Consider the following 12,748-nt stretch of genomic DNA (forward strand, 5'->3'; position numbering starts at 1 on the left):
CTTTATATGTTAAATTACCAAGTAGGAATCATCCTGGTATTAAATGTGTTTCTAGCATGTAATAATCTTTTCAATAATGTGTAACGTTATATAATATTTATTTTCAGGAAAGGAATTATAGCTAGATTTGTAGCCACTGATGGTGGAATTACAAGAGTTTATCCGATGAGGTAAGTGTATACAGAAGCTGGGCATGTAAGTAATGATTCGGACAGCAGCATTCACTGCTGCAATATTCACTATAAAACATGTTATATAATAGACAGATATATTATATAGAATTTGTACTTAAAAAAAAGTTAAAGTGTCAGTAAACCTTGTCATGGCCATAATCAATGACAGATTTAGACTCACAGTATTTGGCAAATTGCCAGACAATCAAACCACATGTGTTTTACGCTGTGGTTTTTCAATGTGTTATTGGTGGTCCAGTGTGTTACTGGTGAAACATATTAGAAAATGTGTTTCACTTGTAACATTGCGACAGTGCAAGCATTTTTTGTCAAAATGTATAGGAATAGGGTCTCACCTTACACAAGTGCCCATCTGGGGATTGACTTGTTCCCCTGCAGACCGTAAAGGTGAACATATATTATTACATAGTAAGTATATAGATTTTGTTTTACTCTTTGCAAATTGATTATTTCATATCTGTCTTCAATTTTTTAGTGCTGGGGAGTACTGGTACGAAGATCCAGAAACATACGAAGATAGCTACTACAAACGCAGCTTGGACAATGACAATTATGTGTTTACTGCCCCTTACTTCAACAGTAAGTTACATTGCAGTGGAAATTGAAAAGTAGAGTGTGTTATTAGCCCACTCCTATACTGGTATGTTTGTGTATCTGAGAAAGCTATTTTAGATCACAAAATTGTACAAATCACTTTTGAGTGACAATTTGCTGACACTTGTGAGATGGCTGAGCATCGGTTTTAGCATTAACAAGATCATATTTCATTATTATTTGGCATTAAGATCAGTGTCATTATATTAGCTGGAACACTGTTTAGAAAGGAATCCTCTGACTGGTTTATTTTCAGATAAAATTTTGATGGTACATGTAAAAAAAAGTATGGCCCAGCCTTCTACCAGTAGGGGCCTCCCTTTCTTCTAGTTTTCTTGTCACATATAGCATTTCATATAAATCAAGCTGTATTATACCTTTCTGTTTTATCAAACCAATAGGTATTCTCTTTTTTCCTAGGAACTGGGCTTGCCACTTTTGAAAATGGAATAATGGTGAGCAAGGCAGTTGAAATAACCATTGATGGTAAACTTCTTAAGCCTGCTGGTAAGTAGTAACATATGTGTATAATTAAAATGGTTGTTGAGATGTTTAAGGCTTGTTTATTGTGGGACAAGTTTTAATTTCTATTGCATCGTTTAATATTCAGTACAATTTAGGCAAAAAATGGGGTGGAGATGAAAAAAAAATCCCAACAATTCTGATATTGGTTTATGGGTTTTGTTTTTATGATGTTTCTATGCAATAAATATTACATGTTAATTTCATTCTTCAGGTAGTATGAGTATAGCAATGTTTGTAGTTTTTCCTGTGTTTTATTACATAAATATAATAAATATGGTGGAGTCATTCAGTCAGCAGGAGTGAAGCACTCCCAGTAAATGACCACTAAGATGCCATAGTTACAGTTGACCATGGCATCTGAGGGGTTTATAGTCCATGATCAGAGTTGATTCCAAACATGGACTCTGCTTTAGCGCTCATTAACATGACCGTGGTTTGGTTCCGCATTTTTTTCAGCTTAGGTGCGGACCGATTCAGTTCAATTGGGCTGCAAGAGATGCACACTCTGTGTGCTGTTCGCATCCGTTTCTCTGTTCCGTCATGTCCTATTCTTGTCCATTTTGCGGACAAGAATAGGCATTTCTATAAAGGACCGTCCGTTCCATTCCGCAAATTGCGGAAGACACACGAGATGCATCCATGTTTTGCGGATCCACAATTTGCGGACGGCAAAATACGCCACGTTAGTGTGAACAAGACCTTACATGCATGTTGGCATGAAGTAAAGGTGTCAGGGATTCTTATCATACTTTAATGGAAGCTAACTACAGCTATGACCTGATAATATAGTAAGACCTCTTGTATATAACTTTGAATGTATTTTTGTTGAAGGCTATAGGGGTCATTTATTATACTGAAATATGCCTATGTTCAGCGTATTTCAGGCACGGATGGTGCAACGGTTAGTTAAATAATGATAATCTAATATATGGATGACATATGTACCCAAGTCAGTGCCCCCTTATATTTTAAATGAGAAAGCCATACAGGTGCACCTTCACCCACTCTCAGCTGGATAGTATTTCTGAATAACCATTGATTCACATTTTTCTGAGATTTGGGGTGGTCCAGAAGGGAGCAGTGTATACACTAACTATAAAAATAATGACTACCATGAGTTTAACTGGAAGCCCCTTAGGTCTCTGTGATGGTAGAGACCCGGGGGCAGGTAGCCCTTTCCCTTTTTATAATCCAGCTGTGTGTATGATAGAGAAATTAGATTGTAGGATAGAATAACAAAGTAATTGAAATGAAGGGTTACAACTTACGTACAGTGCTTTGAAATACATCTGCTGAAATATATCATCAGCAGGAATTAAGTAATTATCTACAAAAATGAACTTAACATGGATAGAATACAGAAACCCCTACATAGCACAAAAATAGATTTCTTTATTATCCTACCTTACATCTTTATACTTCTTTGGAACACATTAAAAATTCACCCCACATTGAAAAAAAAAATCATTTTGTTGTTAAGCTTATGTGTGGGCATGCTTTGTGAGCTAATGTGAATGTGGCCTATCAGTATGTGTCTAACCACAGGTATTTATTGGACACATCTTCACACTAGAACCCTACTGGGTGAGTTAGTTGATTTTTTTACACTAATTGCTTAGGCAGCAAATAAATCAGTCTAAAAGATGCACAAATCTATTTTATATTTGACTTTTTAATTAAGTGGTGTGTTGTTCTAAAATATATGCCTGCAAAATACAGCCTTTATTACTTTACTGGAAAAATCATGTGGTAGGTCTCTCTTAAAATTAAGTTAGTAGACTTCAAGAATGTTGTCTTTTCATTTTAGTTGTTGGAGTAAAAATAGATTTTCAAAGTTGGATGCTGAATTTTACAAGTGCTACCACCAAAGACCCGGTAAGGTTTTTCTGTATTTTTTTACACTTGTACTAAAATGACAGAGTCCTCCAATGTTGAATATAATCTTCAAACAACATGTTATATTACAGTTTTTATATTTGACTGCATGTTTGACATAACCTCTGCCATTACAGTTTGTTGCTAAGGGCTTCAGGACAATAAGGTCTACAAAACCATACACCCTCACAGAAGCCAGATATATTCAGCATTTTTTACTCATATTCACCCTTGCTCAAGTTTGAATCAAAAAGTATATTTTTTGTTTAAAACAAATGCAGTTTGAGTAATAGTCTGCCCAGGCACAGACTTAGCCACCTAAAAATAAAATTTAAAACAGTATGCTCATATATACCACTTAGGCTTATTTCAACATGCACATATCTTTATAACATTTTTAGGACTGGAGAACAGAAAAATCCAAGTTTGAGCAACAAAATTAAAAATAAATCATATCTTATAACAACAGGGCTAATAGAAGACTACTGTCACATCCCTATAAAGCCAAAATCCAAATCAGACAGCTCACAACCTTCGTATCAGTGTTTGCACTGGAAAGGGGCAATCCCCATATGAGTAATAGAAGTAATCCTAGCAAACGTGCTTGCTCTTAATGATATACTTTAATCTTCAAAAATATTAAAGTATATCATTAAGAGCAAGCTTGTTTGCTGGGATTACTTCTATTACATCCCTATATAGGACCTGTCACCATATTAATAAATGTAAACAGAGGGGAGTGATTTCTTTTTCCCCTCTGACAGAGTCCAATCAGATGGGTGAAAGAAGGAGCACTTGGCATCAGAAATGGCAGCATCAGAATAGTAGCTGAGTCAGGTAGCCAGAAGTAGCGATGGACGAATATCGGGCGGGACAATTCGCGAATACTATCATGCGAAACGCAAGTTTGCGGTGGGCCCCATTCACTGTAATAGCAGGCAAACCTGAAAAACCTTTAGGTCATATTTGCAGCCACCAAATACTTACTAGTAGTGCACAAATGGTCCCACAACATGGGCAGTGACATACTAGATGGGGATCAATGGCAACAATTCCCACAAAAAGTGTGTATTTTAAACAGGGGCCATTTTTATGCATCTTACAGGGAAACTGTCAAAAATTTACCCTGCTAGAGCCTAGAAAAATTTTATTTTAGACCACAGGAGTACAGGCCCCAAACATTAAGCATTCACTGGACAGAAAACATCAAGTGATTACGTGGCTGGAGATATATTAGACGGTCATTGGATATCAATTTCACTGCAGGCCAGTGGACTACAGGCCCCAAAAATTATTCATTTACCGTACAGAAAAGAACAATTGATAATGTGGCTGGAGGTATATTAGGCGGTCACGGTATAACAATTTTTACTGTTGGCCAGTTAGATTACAGACCCCAAAAATTATGCATTTACCGTACATAAAAGATCAAGTGATTATGTGGCTGGAGTCATATTAGACGGTCAATGGATATCAATTCTACTGCAGGCCAGTTGACTACAGGCCCCAAACATTGGCATTCACCGGACAGAAAACATCAAGTGATTATGTGGCTGGAGGTATATTAGACGGTCATTGGATATCAATTTTACTGCAGGCCAGTGTACTACAGGCCCCAAAAATTATTCACCGGACAGAAAAGAACAATTGATTATGTAGCTGGAGGTACATTAGGCGGTCACCGTATAACAATTTTACTTTGTTCCAGTTAGATTACAGGCCCCCAAAATTATGCATTTAATGTACATAACAGATCAAGTGATTACGTGACTGTGTTGCTCCCACTGGGCTCAGTGATGGGAGGTCAGGTGCTTTCTTAAGGCGGTCGTCCCTAAGTAAGTGTTATGGCTTACCGCGACTTATGTGTTGACAGCACAGGCCTGCAGATGGCAACTCTATTGTCAGCAGCTGACACCTGCTTCTCCTCCTTCTCCTCCCTATCTGCTCCTCTGTCTCTAAAGTCCCTCTAAACTCCTCTCCTTTTTCTCTCTTGTGGGCACCCATGTGACGTCCATCAACACGTCATCATCGTCACCTTCACCACCATTGATATTAGAGATGTCAGAGTAGGCAGCAACAGCGGGGACAACCCTCCTTGGGCTGATCTGGGTACTGTTGTCAGACCGCTGGGTGGCGGCCGTTGCTACCTCCTCTTCCTGATCCGATGCCAAGAATAACTGTGCATCAGTAAGGTCTGGGAATGGGTGGTAAAATATTTCCTCTGACTCTAGTGGAGGGGCTATGGTGGTGGTGGTGGTGTCTTTGTGGGTACAGCAGAGAGTGAGGAGGGTGCTGAAGCGGCAAGCTGAGTGAGCCACCCAACCAACTATGGTGCGTCCTTTTATGTAATTGCACGCACCTTCTCCAACTTCCCACTTAGGCTCTGGCTTGGTGCACCTGCCCGACCTCTACCACCCCTGCGGAATTGCTTGCCTCTTCCTCTGCCTGTCATTTTCAAAATAACCCTGTGACAAAGTCTCTATAGAAGAGCAGTATTTGTGCAAGCAGTTATATCGCAGGCCTCAATCAATTTTTTGTGGAAGCCGGTATATAAATCCCCTCTATCAGTATTTTGTGGAAACAGGTATATATAACCCAATAATGAGTATTTGCTAGAAGCTGGTAAATAAAACCCCTTAATCAATATTTGGTGGAAGCTGGTGTATCGCAGGCCTCAATCAATATTTGGTGGAAGCTTTTATATCAATACCCTTTATCAGTATTTTGTGGAAACAGGTATATATAACCCAATAATGAGTATTTGCTAAAAGCTGGTAAATCAAACCCCTTAATCAATATTTGTGGGAAGCTGGTGTATCGCAGGCCTCAATCAATATTTGGTGGAAGCTGGTATATCATTACCCTCTATCAGTTTTTTTGGGAAACTGGTATATAGAACCCATTAATAAGTATTTACTGGCAGCTGGTAAATCAAACCCCTTAATCAATTTTTGGTGGAAACCAGTGTATTGCAGGCCTCAATCAATATTTGGTAAAAGCCCGTATATCAATACCCTGTATCAGTATTTTGTGGAAACAGGTATAAGGACCAGTGGTGTATCTTGGTTTTGTGCTGCCCTAGGCGAGACTAAACTCGGGCACCCCCCCTAATATAAATTTGACCCACCCCTTCCTGCCATGGCCAAACCCCTTCCTCTGTAAACCCCACCCTTCCTATTTAGGCTCCACCCTTTCCTGTTTTGCATAACCATATTAAGAAATTTATCGCGATAACGATATATATATCGCAATAAATACCCGTTTAAAAGAAAAAAACACAAGGAGGCGTTATACTGTATGGGGGCAGCCTCAAGGAGACGTTATACTGTATGGGGGCAGCCTCAACGAGACGTTATACTGTATAGAGGGCAGCCTCAACGAGACGTTATACTGTATGGGGGCAGCCTCAAGGAGACGTTATACTGTATGGGGGCAGCCTCAACGAGACGTTATACTGTATGGGGGCAGCCTCAAGGAGACGTTATACTGTATGGGGGCAGCCTCAAGGAGACGTTATACTGTATGGGGGCAGCCTCAACGAGACGTTATACTGTATGGGGGCAGCCTCAACGAGACGTTATACTGTATGGGGGCAGCCTCAACGAGACGTTATACTGTATGGGGGCAGCCTCAACGAGACATTATACTGTATGGGGGCAGCCTCAACGAGACGTTATACTGTATGGGGCAGCCTCAACGAGACGTTATACTGTATGGGGGCAGCCTCAACGAGACGTTATACTGTATGGGGGCAGCCTCAACGAGACGTTATACTGTATGGGGGCAGGGGCAGCCACAAGGAGACATTATACATACTGTATGGGGGCAGACATAAGGAGACGTTATACTGTATGGGGGGCGGGGACCGGGGCAGCCACAAGGAGACACTAAACTGTATGGGGGCTGCCACAAGCAAATAGTGCACTCTGCACTGTGTCATAAATAAATGTGGTATGTGTGTCAGACTGTCTATGGTGGCCCTGGCCTCTCCTTGAGGCTGCCCCATACAGTCTGTATGGGGCAGCCTCAAGGAGAGGTCAGGGCCACCATAGACAGTCTGACACACATACCACTATTATTTATGAGTCTCACTCTCACTGTGCATGTGCACTATTTGCTTTTTAACTCTCTCGTCTCACTCACATTTGTTCCTCTGCCTGGACCTGGTCCTGTAGTGTTGGAGCCATGAGTAATGCCATGAAGTGTGGTGTTGAAGCCATGAGGGACGACTGAGGAAGTCAAGTGCAGGTGGAGCGCATCTGCGTTCCAAAAACGAGCTGTAGAGGTCGTCACTTCCGGTTAGACCACATCCGGATGCTGGTGCCAGTCATATGTGGAACGCATGTGCGTTCCAGCCCGACTCTTCCTGAAGTGTAAGAGCCAGGAAACAGAGCCGAGGGGAGAGACGCACCTCTCACGTCACTACTAGAAGTGACGTGGGTAGCAAGGCCGGTTAGGTGAAAATTCCGGAAACACAGGGAGGAGGAAGTAAGTAGTAAGTCACTCCTTCACTATGCGGCGCCGTGAAGGATCGGCAAGCATCGGACAAAGCAAGGGGAAAAACTAACTAGGCAAACAAGGCATTTTGCCGCCCCATTGGCAAGTGCCGCCCCAGGCAAATGCCTTGTTTGCCTCGTGATAGATACGCCCCTGATAAGGACCCAATAATGAGTATTTGCTGGAAGCTGGTAAATCAAACCCCTTAACCGGGTTTGTCCCTCTATATAGCTGCAGTATCTCAGCAGAACCGCACACAACTGCTGCACAATACAAATGCACTATAATGTTTCATGCTATGTTAGAAGGTATATTATAGGTATATTACACCCCTCTATCAAATCTTTTTTTTTGGGGGGGCAACAAGTATATCACACCTGTTGCAATTGCTTATTCCAATAGCGTTTGTCCCTCTATCTAGCTGCGGTATCTGAGCAGCACCGCACACAACTGCTGCACAATACAAATGCACTATAATATGCTTTCTATGTTAGAAGGTATATTATAGGTATATCACACCCCTCAATCTGAATTTTTCGGGGGCAAACAGGTATATAACACATATTGCAATTACTTATTCCAATAGCGTTTGTCCCTCTATCTAGCTGCGGTATCTCAGCAGCACTGCACACAACTACTGCACAATACAAATACACTATAATATACTTTCTATGTTAGAAGGTAAATTATAGGTATATCACACCCTTCAAGCTGTTTTTTGGGGGGGGCAACAGATCAGTTGCAATTAGTTATTCCAATAGCGTTTGTCCTTCCATCTAGCTGCAGTATCGCAGCAGAACTGCACACAACTGCTGCACAATACAAATACACTATAATATACTTTCTATGTTGGAAAGTATAAGTATATCACACCCCTCTTTATGTCACACCTATCGATAGCACAACTATACCAGTCCTTAAAAGGACTTTTGTGGCCCTATTAGCTAGCGTTTGGTGTCACTAACAGTCTTTCCCTTTACCACACAGCAACCTCTCCCTACACTGGCAAAAAACTGAATGTAAAATGGCTGCCAGATCGGGTTTATTTATAGGGTAGGGTGTGTGTCCATGTGCTGAAATGTCTCAATTGGCTGTCCTGTCCAACCTGATAGATGTGCCATGGGTCAAAGTTGTGTTCTCATGTTCTGCGAATCACAAATTAGCAAAGTTTGCCACAAAACAACCGCCGGGCAAACCGCAAGGCCATCTCTAGCCAGAAGAAACCGGTCTCTTTTGTCAAAGTGTTGGTGTGGCACCATAAATGATCTAATCTGATGCATCAGGCATTGGTGGGTGGAAATCCTGGTGGATCCACGACCGATTCATCTTGACAAAGGTCAGTCTTTCGACATTTTGGGTGGACAGACGAGTTTTCTTGGGGTAACTATGGCCCCTACCTCACTAAACACCCACTCTGATGGCACACTACTGGCCGGGCAGGACAGCTTTGGCATATATAGGCAGCTGCCAAATGACTACATAGGATGTCTCTATAGTAATTCAGTTTGTCCTCCCTCTCAGTGGGTGTAAAAAAGGCCCCATTTTGGACCAGTAGTGAGGGTCCAACAAATTGGAGAGCCAGAAGTAATCCCTCTACCGAATGGTGACAATTCGGCTGTCACTACACAAGCAAGTGAGCATGCATCGGGCCATTTGTGCAAGTGACTCGGAGGGACTCCCTGCCTTTATCTCCACTGCATACTACCACGGTGTGTCTGGGTCCTCTGCCTAGTCTTCCTCATCACTCCTAGCTCTGGGTCCTCTGCTTAGCTCCTCTGACTGCTTCTGCTCCTCCTCTCCTGTCACCTATGTGTAAAAACCACCTATTTTGCTACACATTGCTTGTGCTCCAATGTCCCCCCTCCTCCTCCTCCTCCAGTTCAGCCCCCACAGGGCTCATGTGGCCGTGAGATCTAGGCGCCACATCCCCGGTCCCCTGACCAGCCAGATTTACCAGCATCTTTTCCAGGACATGAAGCAGTTAAATGACGTTGTTCATCCCGTAGTCCTGGCGATTGACAAATAATGTGGCCTCCTAAAAGGGCCTGAGCAAAAGGCAGGTGTCACGCATGAGCTGCCACTGGCTGACATCGAAGTTACACAGGGGAGTACTCCTGTCCGCTTGGATCATCAAGAAATTGTTTTTGGCCTTTCTCTGTTTGTATAGTCTGTCTAAGATTTGAAGGGTGGAATTCCAACGGGTGGAAATGTCACATATCAGCCTATGTTGGGGGATGCCATTCTACCACTGCAGCTCAAGGAGGGTGTGCTTTGCGGTGTACAAGTGGCTGAAGTGCGTGCAAAGTTTCCTGGCCATTGTTATGATATCTTGCAGATCGGCGAAAGACTTCAGAAACCGCTTGACAACCAGATTGAACACGTGTGCCATGCAGGGCACATGGCTCAGCCCTCCATGACGCAGCGCTGACACCATGTTCTTCCTGTTGTCGGTCACCATGGTTCCGATTTTGAGTTGTCACAGAGAAAGCCAGGATTCAATCTCTTAATGAAGGACACAGAGCAGTTCCTCCCCTGTGTGACTCAGTTCACCCAGCAAACGAGGTTCAAAACAGCAAGACACAGCCGTGGTATGCTGGAAGGGCACTGTGAATTGTCCCTGCAGTGGAGGCTGAGGACACAATGGAGGATGAGGAAGGAGAGGTGGACATTATTGCAGGACCAATGGCGTGAGAACGTGGAGCTGGAAGCGGCGTCACCTGGCCGTGTGGCTGGGCAGGAACCACATTTACCCAGTGGGCCATAAAGGACATATATTGTCTTTGACCATTCTTACAGCTATCGACCAATTTTCCCCAAAAAGGCTGTATCACAAAAAAATAAATGGCTAATCTACGTAATTTGGTTCATACAGAAGAAAGTCTACACTCACCCATCAATTTTCCCCATAAAGGCTGTTTGACAAAAAAATGTCACTAATGAATGGCTAATTGACGTTATTTGGTTCATACAGTAGAAAGTCTACAATCACCCATCAATTTTTTCCATAAAGGCTGTTTCACAAATGACTTTCACCAATGAACAGCTAATCAACATAATTTGGTTCATACACTAGAAAGTTTACAATCACCCATCAATTTTTCTGTATTCTCTTTCCTTTTTTGTCACCTTACATTACAAAAAGTGCAATACCAAGCGATCAAAAAGGCGTATGCCCCCCAAAATGGTATCAATAAAATCGTCACCTCATCCCGCAAAAAATTAGCCCCTACCTAAGACAATCGCCCAAAAAATAAATATAGCTTTCAGAACATGGCGACACTAAAACATCATTTTTTTTGTGTCAAAACTGCTATTATTGTGCTTAAGTGAAATACATAAAAAAGTATACATATTAGGTATTGCCACATCCGTAACAAACAGCTCTATATAAATATCACATGACCTAACCACTCAGATGAACACTGTAAAAAAAGAAATAAAAAAAATGTGTAAAAAAAAAATATTTTTGTCACATCACAAAAATTGCAACAGCAAGTTATCAAATAGGTGTATGCCGCCCAAAATACTACCAATCAGACCGTCACCTCATCCCACAAAAAAATGAGACCCTACCTGAGAGAATCGGTCAAAAAATAAAAAAGCTATGGCTCTCAGACTATGAGACACTAAAATATCATTATTAAAAAAAAACGGTGCCAAAACATCTGTTTTTTTGTTACCTTGCCTCACAAAAAACATAAAATAGAGCAATAAAAAATCATATGTACCCCAAAATAGTACCAACAAAACTGGCCCCTTCTCCCGTAGTTTTTAAAATGTGGTCACTTTTTTGAATTTCTAATGTAGGGGTGCATCAGGGAGGCTTCAAATGGGACATGGCATCTAAAAACCAGTTCAGCTAAATTTGCTTTCCAAAAACCATATGGCGTTCCTTTTTCTTCTGCGCCCTGCCGTGTGCCCGTACAGCAGTTTACGATCACATGTTGGGTGTTTCTGTAAACCGCAGAATCAGAGTAAAAAATATTGAGTTTTATTTGGCTGTTAACCCTTGCTTTGCTACTGGAAAAAATGTATTAGAATGTAAAATCTGCCAAAAAAGTGGTATTCTGAAATTTCATCTCCATTTTCCATCAATTCTTGTGGAACATCTAAAGGGTTAACAAAGTTTGTAAAATCAGTTTTGTATACTTTGAGGGGTGTAGTTTCTAAAATGGGGTCATTTTTGGGTGGTTTCTATTATGTAAGCCTTAAAAAGTGGGTTTTCAGAAAAATTTGCTTCTAAACTTCTAAGCCTTCTAACGTCCCCCCCCCCCCAAAAAAAAAAATTTTCAAAATGATCCAAACATGAAGTAGACATATTGGGAATGTAAAGTAATTACTATTTTTGAAGGTATTACTATCTATTATAAAAGTAGAGAAATCAAAATTGGCTAATTTGCTAATTTTTCAAAATTTCTGGTAAATTTTGTATTTTTTATAAATAAAAATGTTTCTTTTTTTACTTATTTCTACCACTGTCAAAAAGTACAATATGTGACGAGAAAACATTCTCAGAATGGCCTGTATAAGTAAAAGCGTTTTGAATTTTGCACCACATAAAATTGCGCATGTCAGATTTGCAAAAAATGTCCTGGGAAGGAAGGTGAAAACAGGCTCGTGGTTGAAGGGGTTAATGGCTGTATAAAACAGAACTTGCACCCCAATAACACGAACGGTTTTCTGGAATTACAGGGCTGTATTATGGCAATTTGGATCTGCAGTCAGTGCAGCAAGGTGTAATCGGATAGTTTCTATTACCCAGGCTGTAACCTCCCCTACTGAACCCTGTTCTACATAAATGCTATGGAATGATTCCTCCCTATCCTTTCTCTACACCTTGAATAATCTTTCCCTGAACTTTTAAATAGTTTTTTTTTTAGCACAATTAAGTCTTTCCTAGCACTGTCCCTGACGCCTGCTGACGTCTCTCCCTGCACTAAGTACACTGGAAAATGGCAGAATCCAAGATGGCGGAGGCTATTTATATTGCTGTTATAGGGCTGGCTGGCTGCTGATTGGCTGCATGCATGGCATTATGGGTGATCCCGCGTTCCCAGGCTTCC

The 12,748-nt window shown here is 41.3% G+C and overlaps 1 protein-coding gene across 11 annotated transcripts in view; it reads left to right on the plus strand.

Annotated features, from left to right (window-relative positions):
* The window catches only part of CACNA2D1 (calcium voltage-gated channel auxiliary subunit alpha2delta 1), an 840,216-nt gene that overhangs the window by 792,212 nt on the left and 35,256 nt on the right, over positions 1-12,748 (plus strand). For all 11 annotated transcript variants that reach the window (XM_044280115.1, XM_044280114.1, XM_044280117.1 and 8 more), the window contains 4 exons: positions 108-170; positions 670-773; positions 1,209-1,295; positions 3,121-3,188. In XM_044280115.1, coding sequence (XP_044136050.1) covers positions 108-170; positions 670-773; positions 1,209-1,295; positions 3,121-3,188 — 322 coding nt within the window. The remainder of the gene's footprint in view (positions 1-107; positions 171-669; positions 774-1,208; positions 1,296-3,120; positions 3,189-12,748) is intronic.

Source organism: Bufo gargarizans, chromosome 2, assembly GCF_014858855.1.
Source record: "Bufo gargarizans isolate SCDJY-AF-19 chromosome 2, ASM1485885v1, whole genome shotgun sequence".
NCBI classification, from domain to species: Eukaryota; Metazoa; Chordata; class Amphibia; order Anura; family Bufonidae; genus Bufo; species Bufo gargarizans.